Genomic DNA, 16,132 nt, shown 5'->3' on the forward strand with positions numbered 1-16,132 from the left:
ACTCACTGCTATAAACTACTCATCCCCATCTGATTGGAACAATTTAAGAAAGTCAATTGAAGTGTAGTTTTGAATTTTTAAAGAAGTGTTATCATGTTGGTTACACGAAATGAGCTAAATTTGAACATGGATGACAATGAATAGATTAAACACAAATAAAACAAGAATATTAGATGATTCTATTGAAAACAGTCTGAAATGACTAAACTAGAAAACTGGTTCATCATTGTAAACTTGCCGGCACATTTCAATTTGATAATTTGATAAAATAAAACTGGGTAAAAGGTTATTGCACCCATTGATATGTTTGCAAGAGTTTTGAGCCACAACTGGCTATTTTTTCGCAATAGAAAATGACTTATGTATAAGTTATTTTATAGGTGCAATATATAAACTATATAATACTAATGTAACCTGTAACCAAAATATATATTGAAAAGAAATGACATAAAACAGTACTTAAAACACGTGAAGAAACATAAATTACAATTTTTGAATCAAAATATTATATCAATCAGTGAGCCAGTTGCATTCTGATTGCTGCTTTTGTTTTAATACAACCAATATATTGTTACCTCAGCTATATCTGCACCACCAAACTAGTTAATATTAACATTAAAACGTTTTTTCAGTCGAGCATAACTTTTAGGCGTAGCCATTGAGATTTCATGATTTTTGCGCCGATGAACAGAAACCATTTCAGCCATATATATAGCTTGCATATGCAAAATAAGTACAGACTTTATCTCAGTAACAGTAGTACAGATTGCATTCCAACTGCTGTTGCCGATAACTAGTTGTCTTAACACAAATTAGCAGACCGATAAACAGATTTTAAAAATTTGCAAAACAAAGTGAAACCAGATAGACTCACATTGGCTTGTTGCGCTGTAATAAGTCTTTCACTCCGATATAGTCTGTTACAGTGAGGTAGAAGGTATTTATTTATTTAGCAAACTAATTTCCTATTTAGAGGTCGGTCCTTAATTTGAGCATTTAGGACTGTGCAAGGAGTTTAAACACAAAATTGTACAGCAATGCTCATAAAATTCCCCACTAAGTTACCTTTTAAGCTACTACAGGTAAAGCTCCTAAGTGGCTTACAACAAAAATAAGGAATTTCATGTATGTGGTAAAATATAGTTTTCATGTTTTACCTTGGGTTAAAATTTTACTTTTCTGACTACTAAAATAAAAATGTAAACTTGTGAGAATGTTTACATCTGCTGAACTTATTTGGCAAGCAGCACAATATAACACTTCATTACTTCCTATCTTGCTTAAGTCCAATAAGATAATATAACGTCAAGCGGTTGATAACTTTAAATCAATATTGTCTCATTGAAATCAATTGACTCATCAACTTTTCTTTGCATAGTTGAATATCAAATTTTTTTTTTTTTTTTGAAAATTGCATTTTTGTGACACTTCCTTGCCATGAGCCGAAGTGCACAATAAAATTACCAAGCATTTTACCAATTTTAATAACACTATGCTTATTATTAAGGTAAAGAAACGTCTTGTACTTGTTTTCTGAGCTCAAATTTTGTGGTTTTATGATCAAGTATTTTCTTCGAATTATATAATGTACCACATCTATTCAGGCTCAACAAGCATGGGTGGATGAGGCGTGGTTTTTGATTATCTAAATTAAATTGGTACAGGTAATTTGTCAGGTTTCCTTTCATTATTTTTTCGTCTCTATTTGGATATTGTACCATCGAGAAGAAAGATTGTATTTCAGTTAACATTACAGAACCTATATTGATTATGTGCGTATTAGGACTCATGAACTGTTGCATGTGCCTCCATAATGAAATATTATTTTTTTACAATAAAAAAGTTTTGAATAAAACATATTTTACTGGTTAGAATGATCATCCATCTTTAATTACCAATAGAAACCTTTATAATTTTTGCGTTATCCCAAATTCCTAATGACAAAGTCCAAACTTCATGTACCTGTAATCATTAATAACATCTAATGGTTCAGATTGTTATTGCTTCCATAAAGTATTGGTGTCAAAATTGACATATATGGTTCATGTACTCTGTTGACATTTAATGATGGGATGTTCATTGATTAAACAGTGCATACTTCACATATTACAACAAAAATTAAGAAGGTGGCTGAAGGCCGCATAAAAGGTGTCTGAAAGTGGAATGCTGTGCCAGGGCCATCTGTTGCACAGCACTGGCTTAGTGCGTTATCTTTAGTGAATGGTTTTTTCATGTAATTTGCTCTGGTCTTGTATAGCATTATTGTGGATACTTGAGAATTTTTGTTAGTTACTTTCATTACCTGGTACAGATTTACAATTGATGATAAAATTAAAGCTTTCATCTTTCATTCATAGCTCGGTAAAAACCCCTTATTAACTAAGGCTCTAGATTTCATATTTGTCAAATAGTTGTGTAAAGAGACAAATCTTTCATCTTTGTTAAGGTTTAATGATGGATACAACTCTTTCTAAGCCAAAAATCATTTTTAAGTATTTGCTTCCATTAGTCACTGTTTAATTTTGGTAATTAAAATTGTCAATGAAATCTTTAAACTTCAACACATGAGCATTATCATGTTTTACAACTTCATTCTGTCTCATAAACCCTGACTGCCTGCTACATGGTATTTCATCAGTCGTCAGTAGTGGGAGCACAATTCCAAAAGAAATTTGACGAAGGTCTAATGAATGACTGGCTGTGTCGGTTTTCAAGTTAAATCATGGTTTAAGTTGTGAGTAAAGTCATACTTGATTAGGTGATCGACAGTAATGCTTAGGTGTAAAGAGGTCAACAAATCATTTGGGATGACAGCTGTAGTAATAAGTAGCTCGAAAGTGTCAAATGCTGTTTTTATCAGATCGTTTGCCTGTTCTTTGACATATAAAATTTAATTTTTTTGGGAATTTAGTAAGTTTTGGCTAGACGAGCCACCTCTTTTCATTGGTTATGATTAGAAAATCAAGCTATGTAGCAATGCCTGGCAGGTCATAATCACCATGAAGCGCTTAAACTGTGCGGAACTAGAAGCCACACCAAAGCACATTCTCTTGTATTTAAATAGACCTAAGGGTGTATTTAAGACAGGCTCTGAAGTTGCCACATACGCATACTTTGCAAATAGGCTTTAATACAGCAGTTATAAGCTGCGTAGTTGCTGTAGTTGATATGTTTCAATACATTATTCTTAATTAAGCATTCATGTACTTGCTTTGCAGCTTCACGATAAAAAAAATGTATAAATCTGCGTTTTAAGAATGAAGGTTTTAAATCAGGCTTAAAGTGAATAGGTATTTTGGTTTTAGTGCACAAGCATAATTCAACCTCGAAGACATCCAAATATTTAACGGAGAGATCAGAAACTCTTCTGTGTCTTAGCAATTGGTCACTTAGAGCTCATGTGTGATTATCTTGATTTAGTGCTGTTGAACCCTGTTCAGATAAACCAAATGGGTCTTTCCAATCTAGTCCAAAAAGATTAGTTCCTTCATTGGTGTCAGCAATAAGTAATTAAAGATCCGTGTTATGTGGTTACCCTACTTTCACATCAACCGTGCAAAGACTTTTACCTGGAATTTGGCCATTTCCATAGCCTGTCAAGCGTGTAGTCACAGCACTGAGCAGAGGTGAACTGAGTTTTCTGTAACTTTCTAGGCCAACAATGGAGCAAATAGCACCAGTGACTTGATGAAATTTAGCTTTCCGACAATTAACATCAGCGTAGGTCAAAAGCTTTCAGACTCACTCACATCATTAGTCAATAGTTGCTCTGTTGGAAGATCTACTTTTTACATTGGCAGAAAAAGCTTATGTGCCCAGATAATTGGCAGTTCATGCATACGAGCTGTTTTTTTGGAACATTGTTTTCTATCACGTTTTACAAAGCAGTTAAAACATGGCTTGATGTGTTTGTTTGGAGTCGACTGTCCTACACTTTTGTGTTAAATTTGCTTCTGCTGTCTTCTGGTTCACAAAAGTTAAAGAAACTTGATTAGGTTCACCTAAGAATATTTGCTTTGCTGCTGTGGTTCTCGTGTGAATTAAGGCTCTTTTAAGATGATGTGCTAGTGTAGGGTCAGGTTCACAAAGTGATTTTGGGCGAGATGCACCATTTCTTTGATTACCAGGTTATGTATTGCTTTATCAATGTAACTTTGCTTACAACTGCTGTTCTTGCATGTAAAGTGGCAATCACGAAGTAAACTACAATTTGCAGCCCCATAGTTTGCATAGCTTTGTGTTGGTTTCAATTGGCATTGAAAGAACGTATGTTGAGCAGCCTGGACATGACTGGTATCATCGTAATGGCTTGTGAGTTTGCCTGTTAGTTCATCGTATGATTTAGTAATGATGGCTTCTGAGCCAAATATATTCTTAGTCACTCATAAATTGTTGGTCGTACGCATGACAGCAAACATGTACATTTTTCGTCAATTTCTGTTGTATTATTTACAATGAACATTTGATAAAGCGCTTTATAAAAAGAGCTCATTTTTCCGCTTATCTATCAAATTGCTCAAACTTTGGTATTGATGACGGTTCTGTTGCACTGTTTGTTGACTTTGTGCAGTTCTATGAAATGCTGTTCAAGCTGCTAATGTTTCTTTTGCATTGCCTCTAGAATGACTTATACATTCTTATCCATTTCGTCACTGGTTGACAGCTAAATATAATCCTGTGTTAAATGCCATTAGCTGTAGGTATGTTTTCTGTATCCCACTTCTGATACCATTGGTTACTTCTTGTACTAAGAAGTGATAAACAAACATAAAATTTCAATTAAACAACTTGTTTAGTGACTGAACTGCAGATAAAATTAGCCAACTCAACACTGAACAAGGCCAGCTGACCAGCTGGTAGGTAAGCAAAATATAAGGGATAACTCATCCAAAACTACTTCAGACCTGTACAAGAAGTGTAGTAGTTGTAGTACCGCTAGTACTTTAGGCCATGGAGTCCTCGCTGCACATGTTTAGGCAGAAAAACACTGAACTCTCGTGATTGTGCATACATGTCAAGATCATTCAATGATTTTACCGACAATTTTTAGAACAGATGAATGGCATAGAAAGTAATTTGATAACATAACACTTGATTTCAAATGGATTTTAATACGGTCAGCTACAACATTTTGTGATGAGTTAGCATTACTCACATATTTGAGAAGAGTCGATATCAATGATAGGTTTTGACACTTTCAGGCGACCCCAAGGAAATTTCTGCCATACTGCTCCTACATGTAGGGGTACCACTTCACATATATGGTTATTTAGATTGATTTGTTTGTAGTAAAAATAAGTTGGTGTAGCTCTCCATTACAGACTTTCTTCATTGTCCAAGTTGAAAAACCTAAACCTACAAGGGAATCCTTTAGATCCCGATGCTCTTGTTGACATAGTGAAGCTTGAGTCACTGGAGTATCTTGGATTGGCTCACTGCCAGCTGACTAGTTTACCAAGCAGGTTGGTCTAAAATCATTTTGCTGATATACATTTTTAGTAAAAGTGGTTGGTTGCTTATTTATTAAATTCTTCTGATAAAGCCATATTTTTTATAGTTATTCATCTACAAAAAAAACAGCTCTCTTTTAACTTAGTTTTTTGTTGATGAACAAACTACTGTGGTAGACATAAGGCTGCTTGTGGTCAGAGTCTTTTAAGCAAACTTTTGAATTGTTTTTACAAAGAATTTGGCATCACTACGGTTAATAACACAATCATGTCTTTTTTGGGGATCTTATTTGATTGTTGGCATTAGGCTTAATTTTAAGTTAATTATTAAGTAATTACGAACAAGTCTTTTCTTTGAGCTTCATCATTTACCATATTTATTCAGGTGCAAACGACACTGGTGCATAATGAGTGCTTTTGATTTTCCAAAGAAAGTTGGTACAATTAATTTGTCAGTTTTTCATTCATTTGATCTTGTTTTTATTTGGAATTTTTACCATCAGGATGAGATAACGTGCTTTGGTTTACATAACAGAATCTATAAAGGAAATGTAAGTACTAGTACCATTGAACTTTTGCATGCGTCTCTATAATCATTATTTATGTGGTTACCATTAAACATATTTGAATAAAAAATAATTTATCGGATAGACTAATCTTTTACCTTTAAATTTCAATAAATTTTTTAAAAAATATTTGAGCTTTCAAATGTTCCTAATTCCAAACTTTCGAATCAATGTACCTTTAATCATTGAACAGTTCCAATTGGTCATATTATTATTGCTTGCAAAATAATGACATAATTATATGGTACACACAATATGTTGATATATAGATGCATGGATGATCATTGATCAAACAGGGCATATTTCAGATACAATTATATTTTATACATATATTTCATGTACTACAAGCAAAATTAGGAAAGTGGTCGGGGCAGCATAAAATATGTTTGAGGGTCACATGCGACTCTAGGGTCACATTTAGCACATCACTTACCTAGTGCGTCATATTTAATAAACAGCTTTTTGGGTGTAAGTTGCTCTTGTCTTATTGTATCGCATTGTCGTAGATACTTATCGCTGTTTATTAGTTACTTCCATCACCTGGTACAGCTTTACAATTATTAAATAACAAAACTGAAGATTTCATCTTTCATTCATAGCTAGGTAAAGACCACTTATTACTAAAAGCTCTGCAGCTTTGTATTTGTCATTTAGTTACAGTATGTAGAGACTCAAATCTTTCACCGTTGTTTAGGGTTGATGAAGCATAGAACTCAATTAAAAATAAATATTATTTTTGAAAATTTTCTACCATTTGGCGCCAATAAACTCTGGACATTAAAATAATTAATGAAACCCTTGAATTACAACAAGTTCACATTACCAGAATTTTAGATTATGTTCTGTCTTAAAGATGTGGTTGCGTCAAATTTGAGCTGATTTTAAAAGAAAGCATTTTTTTCTCTATCCGTTAATATGTTGTTTGTTGTGTTAGGCAATATCATTGCCAAGATATTTGAAGATTAAAATCGAAAAAAATCTGGTCTCTGTAAAAACGCTCAGGCCAAAAAAAAATGCCCAGACTTGCGCAAAATGATGTCACGCGTCATTCATCTGTCAATATATCTCACATTGACATCGGCTATTTGCGATAAAAGTCTAGTCCTACGCGGCTCTATTAGCATATATTTTATTTTGTATTTGCTCATGTTGGTTAGAATAAATTTTTAAACCCCGCTACAGATACATTATTATGAATGTTTCAAAGGCCTGAAATAACGAAAATTGAAAATTGGTCTTACTCACTTTCTCCAAATGCTGTGTAAACATTTGAGTACCGACTACCTATTCTAACGGTCTACGGAAATTCTGTCAAGCAAACTATGTAAGATAAGGTCTTTGTATCAGCACAGTTCTGCCGCTTCCCACACTAACGATATACAGCCTCCCAAAAGCACTGCCTAAATTATGCTCATCTTCTATCTTTGGGGCAGGGCTGTATATCATTGCCCACACCGAAAACTAGTTTCTTACTACCATAAGTAAAATAAGCAAGCTGCGTCTTTGAAATGAATATACATAGGAAGAGAGTTTTAAGGATGAGAAGTCTGCTGCAAACTGGATTTGAACTCACATTCTCCAGTTCTGCGGGCATCTATATATCGTATTCAATTCACTACAGTATTATGCAAATGATGTTTTGCACTATCTTCAACAATATAACTTTTTTATATAATTTGTACAAGCAAAAATTTTTTCATTTTGGCATAAAGCTTTTATTAAAAATATTCATCAAGTTGTGGCCACTTACATAGTTTTAGCTGATACAATAAGGCAAATTTATTTACTGCAACAAACTCAAACAAAACATCATGGTTTATGCAGCACACATTCAAATATTTCTTTCCCCTTTATGGCAGTTTCCACACTGACAAAGCTGCTTCGGCTGCTGTGACGACATAAACATCCTGTAATCAGTAAAACAAATGGATTAAATATATGTCATTTATAGATATGTCATTCTAAAGCGTATCTACTGAAAGCTTTCAATTTGGGAGTTTGATAGATTGCGAGTGTTATTTTAAAAAACAAAAAAATTGTTTAACAAAGGCACAAGTATGCCAAGCCAACGATTCAAAGCTTTGTTTCTGGATGCTAAAGATTTGCATTGATCAATCAATTTTCTTCACTTTCTACAAGTGAAAAGTGAACATGTAAAGTCAAATCATAAATCTGATTTACTAGATAAAGCCGCCACAGAAAATTTGAAGCAAATGTAGTTAGGTGAGCCAATAAAAAAATATAAAACAATGATTAGTGATAGCAAAAATTTCTAATTTTATTAATTAGTAAATGTATTAATGAGTACTAAAATATTACTTTTAGTATATTCAGCAATCTAAGCCTTTGTATTGCTAGATGCTAAAGATTAAAGAGAAACCGTCAATAACTCACTGTACATATGTATCTCACATGCGCAGGAAATTACATTTTAGCCTAAAACAGGAAAATATAATCTGAATTTAAACTCAACAGTAAACTCTATAGGAGACTCAAAGTAAAAGATAAATTTACCTCCGTTCTCTGATCTTACTCCGTAGAACTTTAACTACCTGATGCCAAAAAAACTCGAAGTCACCTTCACAGGAATTTTTACAATTATGTTGTTCGCCAATAAAATGTTTCAATCGGGTAATTCATTAAAGTAACGATGTTAATTAATTTAGTAAATATCGATGTCCATGCGATTTAGTAATAGAGTAAAATCTCTAAAATTGAGATCACAGACAACGCGCTTTACAAGTGATAACATTTATTACGGCCTATAAAAAAAATTTGCGCTGATGATTGGCTAAGGACGGGACATCATATTTATCGCTCGTGGTTTCTTTTCAGATGTATTGCTTGTGACGTCACGAACGAAGCACCCGCTGGAACATGAGCTTTTTAAAAAAGGGTCTCATTCAAACGCACATATCTCTGGACAGGGTTGGTCTACAAAGACAAAAATGGCATCAAATTGTAGCTGTTGTTTTAGCCTTTTATGGGTTTTAATTTCATCAAATCGAGGTTTTTGACGCAACCACATCTTTAAATGAGCTCTGATTTACTGCTACATGATACATGTATTTCATAATTTGTCGGTAGCGAAGTCATATTTCCCAAATAATTATGACAAAGTTCCACTGAATCATTGGCTGTTACTGTTTACAAGTAAAGATAATTTCTAAGCATTTAATAATATTTTTTGCTTATGTGAAACTAATTGAAACAGATGCAGCCATTCCTAACATTTAGCACAAAAAACAAAGGACGTTTTAACATAATAAACTGTCATTCAAATAAGTAGCGTTATTTTTGAAACTAAAGAAAACATTCACCATATAGCACCAGTATTAATTAATAGTTACAGTATTTAACAAATTTTAGTGCATTATGAAGGTAATAAAGTTTGTTCTATCAACTTTCATCAACAGTTTTTGCTTGTTTATAGAAATTGGCTAATTTCATATCTTGTTTAGTAGTATAATTGATAAAGTATCTCTTCTAGTTGATGAAATTCAAGTAACTACGTTATGCTTTACTGCACTCAGGTCATGATTAGTTTTAATTTAGCTATTTCATCACAAGTAGTTTTATTTATGATAAAAATACACACTTAAAAATTTGTATTTTGTTTTTTATCTGTCATTTTAATCACATTATTTTAGAAATATATAGTTTGAATATAAACTGATGAGACAGCGCGCAACTGCTGAGCTTCCGTGTGAGAATAAAGTTACAACCACAGTATGATAACATGCGTTTTAATCAAGATAAGCATGACTTACTGACAGTTTTAGAAGTTTCTAAAAGGTTGTATAACCAGCAGGTTCGCTTTTTTTCTGTTGTAAAAAATATGAATACTAGGTATAACCATATTTGATAAAGAGGTAATATTATGTTACAGATATGATTCACTGACCAATATTTTAGAGTTCAAGATTCGTTGCAAAATACTGTGTCCTTCTACAGTTTACACACAGAAAAGTCTGTATCACCTTCGATTATAAACAACCATAGACTAATTTATTCTTAATGAATAATGCTGGCAATATAATTGTGGTTAATTAAAACTGTGTTGCAAATTGGTTTCCCTTACCACGATGAGAAAATTTAACATCAGATAGTTACATGTAATATGTTGACCTGGTTGACCACCGCTACAGATATTATGATTGCTTCTGCCTGTTGTTTACAGCTTCGAATCACTGACCAATCTGAAAGAACTAGACATCAGCTCGAATAAACTGGAATCTGATTCACTTGTTGGTATGGAAAAACTGGTGTTATTAGAGAAGCTGGATTTGAGTTCTTGTGACCTGAGGAAACTTCCTTTTAGGTCAGCAGCTATACGCATTCAATCAAATAACCTAGCGAATTTAAATGTTATTTATTTGAGCCAAATTTTATTAGACATAAAATGCACTTAGTAGAAAACTTAAATTAACTATTTATGCGCTATTTTTCTATCATCCTAAAGATAATATTACAAATACAGGTAAGTATATGATATTGTTTCTCTGAATATTATTTCTGATGCTTTGGTATTGTCATAAATGTTTATAGTAAATAGTGATAAGATTTTAGCGCAGATAATTTTTGTTCTTGAGTCAACAAACATTAAACTAAATGAGTGATTAATTCACAGAAACTATTGTACAAATTAAATATAAAATGCCAAACTAATAAACATTGAAAAGCAGGCTTGCTCACAAGAGTATTAGATTTCAAGGTGTAGGAAAATGTAATATGTAGTGTGCACTATGAGTTCTTTTTGTAAAAAACTAAACTGCTAATCAAGTTTTTTTTGTTTAAAAGTAAACTTCCTGACACAGTTTTAATTTGAATTTACCGGTCATGAAAAATTATATTTGCACCTTCTTTTATCAATATTTTTTCAAGGAAAGCACTGTCAGCAATTCCAGTTTTATATTGTTGATTCAATATGTATTTTTGATACTATGGTATCATGATGTGTGTTATTTTATTGCTTGTGACAATAGGGTGTTTTAAAGAAGTTAAGTTTCTTGTTGCATTTCAGTGTATGAAGCTAAATGGGTAATCAGCAACAGGCAACATTATTCTTGAAACCAGCAAAAAACTACATTTACATCTCAATTTAAATTTATATTTGATCGATGCTTAATATTAGCTCTCAAACAGGTGACAAATTTCTAAAACTCGGCGTTTGTTATATATTAACCTAAAGTCAAAACAAATTGCGCAAGTTCATTTAAACTGTTTTCTTGTAGTTTTGGTATAACCATAAACCAGTTGTCTGTAGAGTATACAGAGCATCACCTTAAAAAGTAGCTATTGAAGAATTTGGCAATAAAATAATACTATATTTCATTCAGACACATTTGATCAATGTAATAAAAAGAAAAACTGAAAAAAGTTTGAAGCATTCTAAAAAGTGTATGAATAATTATGTAGTGCTTTTCCACATCACTGAAATAAAATTCAACTTTGAAAATGGTGGTAGTAAAGGCTCTGAATTTGTTAGTCCTTATCAGGCTCTTCTGTAGCAAGCTCTTATTATTAGCTTTAATAAAGTTTCAATACTTGATGTTTCGCCCAATAAAAATATGTTAGATTAATTGAAGTGGGCTTCATGTTCTAAATATTTGTTTTTCTTTCATCATATCACTGAGGATGACTAGCTTGACAAAAAATCAGATAATCTTTCAATGATTTGATTGTAACCAAGAATGCGTTGAGAGTTAACATGAACATTTAATAAATGTTCAATGCTTTTCTATGCTTTGTTCCACAAATATACGTATTACTGGCAATCAGTTTATACCCTTCTAACAACCTCTGACGACAAACTAGTCAATTTCCGAAAAAAATGAAATTCCCTTCTCAGTGCTTGGCTGTGTGTGCCTTAAAGACGCATACGGATAAGCTTGCCTACCATACAACCTCCAATTGAATGCTATGGGCGCTCTACCGTTCAACCCTTTAATTTTTTTGATAGTCATATGGAATAGGCATTCAAATCGAGGCTAGCATTGTCTTTTTCAAATGGAGTGTAAGCATTTTGGGAAGATAAATAAAACCTTTTTTTGGGTGAAGACATTTTCACCTATATTTAGCCTCTTACTTCCGGCCGAACAATTTAAAACCTTTTTGATGCAATAATTCTGCCTACTTGTACTACCTCTAACTAATCAAATATGGTTTTTCTAGTTTGACTGTAACAACTGTTTCACAATTTGTTAGAGCTTTCAATTTTTTATTTCCTTTTATATTGAAAAGCATATTTTTTAATTTTGTATTTACACTTATCAAAGTTGAATAAAAGCTCATTGCACCCATTTATATGTTTACCAAACTTTCTAGCCAAAACTAGCTTGTATGAGCAATAAAATAGTTATGAGCGTAAATTCATTGTGAGTTATGTTAAGATTGCCGCACTAATGCTAACAAATACTATGCTATAAATCTGAACATTGGTTAATTAGACCATGATAATCAATGAAATGCTACAATTTTATGTCATAATGAACATGTGTCATATTTGAACCAATTATATATTAGATGCAAAGAAAAAAATTAAAGTTTTGAGAATGAAATTATTTACATTGTTTGCTCGAATTGCTGTGTTCTTAGTCTTGCTTTCGATGAAACAAGCTTCTTCTTGTTAAACAATTCCCACAATGTTTTCTGGCCTAATTTCTTCTTCTGCATTGCTAAACTAGTCTATATTAGCGTACAGTTATTTTTTTTTGTCAATAATTATTTTTAATACTTTATGCCTTGCATTCAGGGCAAATGCAATGATAAAAAGTTCTACTCACTAAATGCCACCGTGACCCTAAAACTAATCATTCATCGGCCATCATAAATTTAAACCGTTTTTCATATACATGTTCAGTCCTTCAAAGTATCAAGACCATATTAAATAAAAAAGTACCACTAGCCTGAGACAGTTATTAATTATTTCTTTAGTGTTGCTCTCAAAGATTTAACGAAAAAAATGGAACTCTTTGACATTGGGTCACAAAAGATTTAATTGTTATTGATGTAAGCAAATAATTAATAATGCAATTGATGGACATTTTTCTATTGATATTATGGGCTTGTAGATATCAAATAATGTAAAAATGTTGGTAAAATGGGGTTGGCACTAAATGAGAGGGTGACGCTATGTGTGTAAACTTTTCTCTTGAGTGGCGGTTAATTGTAGGTGGCGTTCAAAAAGAGGTGTCGCTCAATTAAAGGTTTTACAGTAAATCTTTAAGGTTAGCTGTTTCAATCGCAATTATTTCAGTTTTTAATGATAGGTTTTTATGATCTATTTTTTATCTTCTTTCAAGTTGAAAAAAATTGGAAGAAATGTGTAGAACTCGAATTTACTGAAAATGCTAAGTTTAGCTACACTCTGAGGATGTTATACTATTGACAACAAAACTTTTCATGAATTATCAAAAATAACGTAGCAAACATGGGTTACCAAAGTTAAATAATTGTTTTCTCTCATCTACACACTGATGGTAGGCTACCTGATTATTTTATCTAATACATATTGTAGTATGAAGTAATAAACAAATGTAACATCTGAATTAGACAACTTTATAAGCAATTGAACCACAGTTGCCACTAGCCAACTTAAAAACAAACAAAGCCAGCTGACCAGCTGATAGATAAGGGAAAACTAAGTAGATGACTCATTCTAAACTAAATATACAGTACTAGACGCATATGTCTGGGCCGGAACAAAACTGAGCTTTTGTGTTAATGCACACATGTCAAAACTTATCCCTCAATAGTTTTCTCATACATGGTAGTACTTGCAAAGCATTCACTATTTATAGGCCTGTATAGAACTCAAATATGCGTCTATATTTTTGTGCGTATCTATGATCTGTAGGTGACGGAGCAAGCGTGTTTAATGGATTGTGTGATTGAATCGTAGTAGGTAAAGGCACAAAACTAGGTATTCTTATTTGTAATTTGTTAGTGTGCTGCTTCCACATACATTGGTTATATTTTACTGCAAACAGCATGACACTAAATTTCTCAACAAAAGTCCGTGCTAACCATTATGATTGTTCACTGTAATTTCTAGCATAAACCAATGTTTTGGGGTGAAATATCTCCGCCATTGGTGTGGCGTTGAAGTAACCAACTGCTTATACTTGGTTGAAGTATAGAAAGCAAATTACGAGACTCTTTTGTTTTAGATTTTAGCGGGAGACTTCCAGTGTAAACTTTGTCAAGTAGGCAGTGATAGGTAGCAAGGAACAACTGTATTTCAGACTTTACTTCCTCTCCTCCAGCGTTGTTCTTGTCTAAGCTTCTATTGAGACACTGAACAGACCGTTCTATTGTGGACAATTTAGGTTTCTAATATAATTTGTGTACATATTTATATAAAAATATATTATTTATATAAATATATATACATATGTGTAGAAATAAATATATATATACATATATGTCTACACACATGTATATATATTTAAATAAATACATATCTTTTTGTATAAATATGTTTTATATTAAAAGGCGCAAATTGTTGACAATAGAACGGAAAAAGAAAGATATACAAATATACATATATATATATATATACATATATATATATATATATATATATATATACATATATAGTTCATATCTAAATGTACATAACCATGTACATATATATATATAAAATATATGTGTTTATATATATGTTTGAACGTTTCACGTTTAGACGATATATATATATATATATATATATATACTTATTGTCCAAGAGATGTAGCATCAAATATAGTTACATGTATCATTCATAAGATTATAATATGATTTATTTATATGGTTATTTATTCGATTTTATAAGTTTCAATTATAAGAGCTATTATTTGATTTTACAAGATCAAAGTTAATTGTTTTGATAGTGTGCAATGTGTTACTGTAAAGTTTATAAAAAATTTTAAAACATTATTCTAAGATTATTATGAGATTTAATTATAACAGTGATTATTAATTTTAAAGATTTCATAAGATAAATATAAGATTTAATTACATGTATAAGATTAATTATTTAATTTTAAAGGATGAAGAATTACAGTTTCTGATGGTGTGCAATATGTTATTCTTATTATTTTCCTAAACATTCTGTCAGTGATACCACCGGCAATACCAGTTCGAACGATTTTAAACAAGTCGTAGTAAAATTTACAGTTTAATAATATGAGTTGAGCACATGTTCATCATCGATTAACAACTTAAAACATACTAAAAAACTATAATTAGTATCATAAAATACTGTATTTCCATCGCAATTATTCATGACCTTCCAAAAAAACACTTGTATTAAATTTTGCTGCGAAATCGCTCTAATAAGATTTGTTATTACAATGAAAGAAGTAAGTAGAGATATTTAAAAACAGTTACAAACAGAAGAAAAAAATTTGGTTTAACCTTTTTTGCGCATGAATTAATTTGAGTGGTTCTCGGTGTAACTTAAATTAGCTTTTGTAAATAGAGCCATGCAAATGCCGGAATTCCGGTCAGAAGGAATTCTGACACAGCCTTTGCAATGCCGGGAAAGCGGCCGGTCATGTATAAAGTGTAAAGAGATCTTTGACAAGTTGTTGGTAAACTATCAGGTGTAATGCATCCAAAAATTTTAATATCGTTTCACCAAAAAATGATAACAAAATATCGGTGGCATTGACAATGCCAGTAAAAAGAATACATTTATCGTCTCAAAATTCTGATGAGCCATTTGAAAATACACTGCAAGCCTCTATTTAAACGCTGCCTCCAATTGACTGCCACTATAGAAAAAATTGAAAAAAGAGTGCCGTTGAGTTTAGTTAGAGGTTTAATAGTATATAAATATATATTTATATGTATATATATATACATAGTAACTAAAATTAGGTGCAAAAGCATATAAAAAGAGAACTCTACATTAAAACCTAAAAGATAATTAGTGAAGTAGGAAATATTTGAAAAAAACTATTAGGAAAAAAGTAAACTTTTAGTAATTGCGCTACAAATCTGTTTTGTGCGATGCACTCACCAGACGCAGTTGGACTAAACATTTTTAGTTCAACTGCGTCTGATGAATGCATCGCACAAAACAGATTTGTATCATGATTATTAATGGTTTACTTTCTCCCTTTTTTCGAA

The 16,132-nt window shown here is 31.9% G+C and overlaps 1 protein-coding gene across 1 annotated transcript in view; it reads left to right on the plus strand.

The window, feature by feature from the left end:
- LOC137398069 (leucine-rich repeat protein SHOC-2-like) overlaps positions 1-16,132 on the plus strand; it is an 80,474-nt gene that overhangs the window by 12,976 nt on the left and 51,366 nt on the right. The window contains exons 5-6 of the mRNA XM_068084172.1: positions 5,322-5,462; positions 10,197-10,337. Of these exons, the coding sequence (XP_067940273.1) occupies positions 5,322-5,462; positions 10,197-10,337 (282 nt within the window). The remainder of the gene's footprint in view (positions 1-5,321; positions 5,463-10,196; positions 10,338-16,132) is intronic.

The sequence above is a fragment of the Watersipora subatra genome, chromosome 6, assembly GCF_963576615.1.
Source record: "Watersipora subatra chromosome 6, tzWatSuba1.1, whole genome shotgun sequence".
In the NCBI taxonomy this organism is placed as follows: Eukaryota; Metazoa; Bryozoa; class Gymnolaemata; order Cheilostomatida; family Watersiporidae; genus Watersipora; species Watersipora subatra.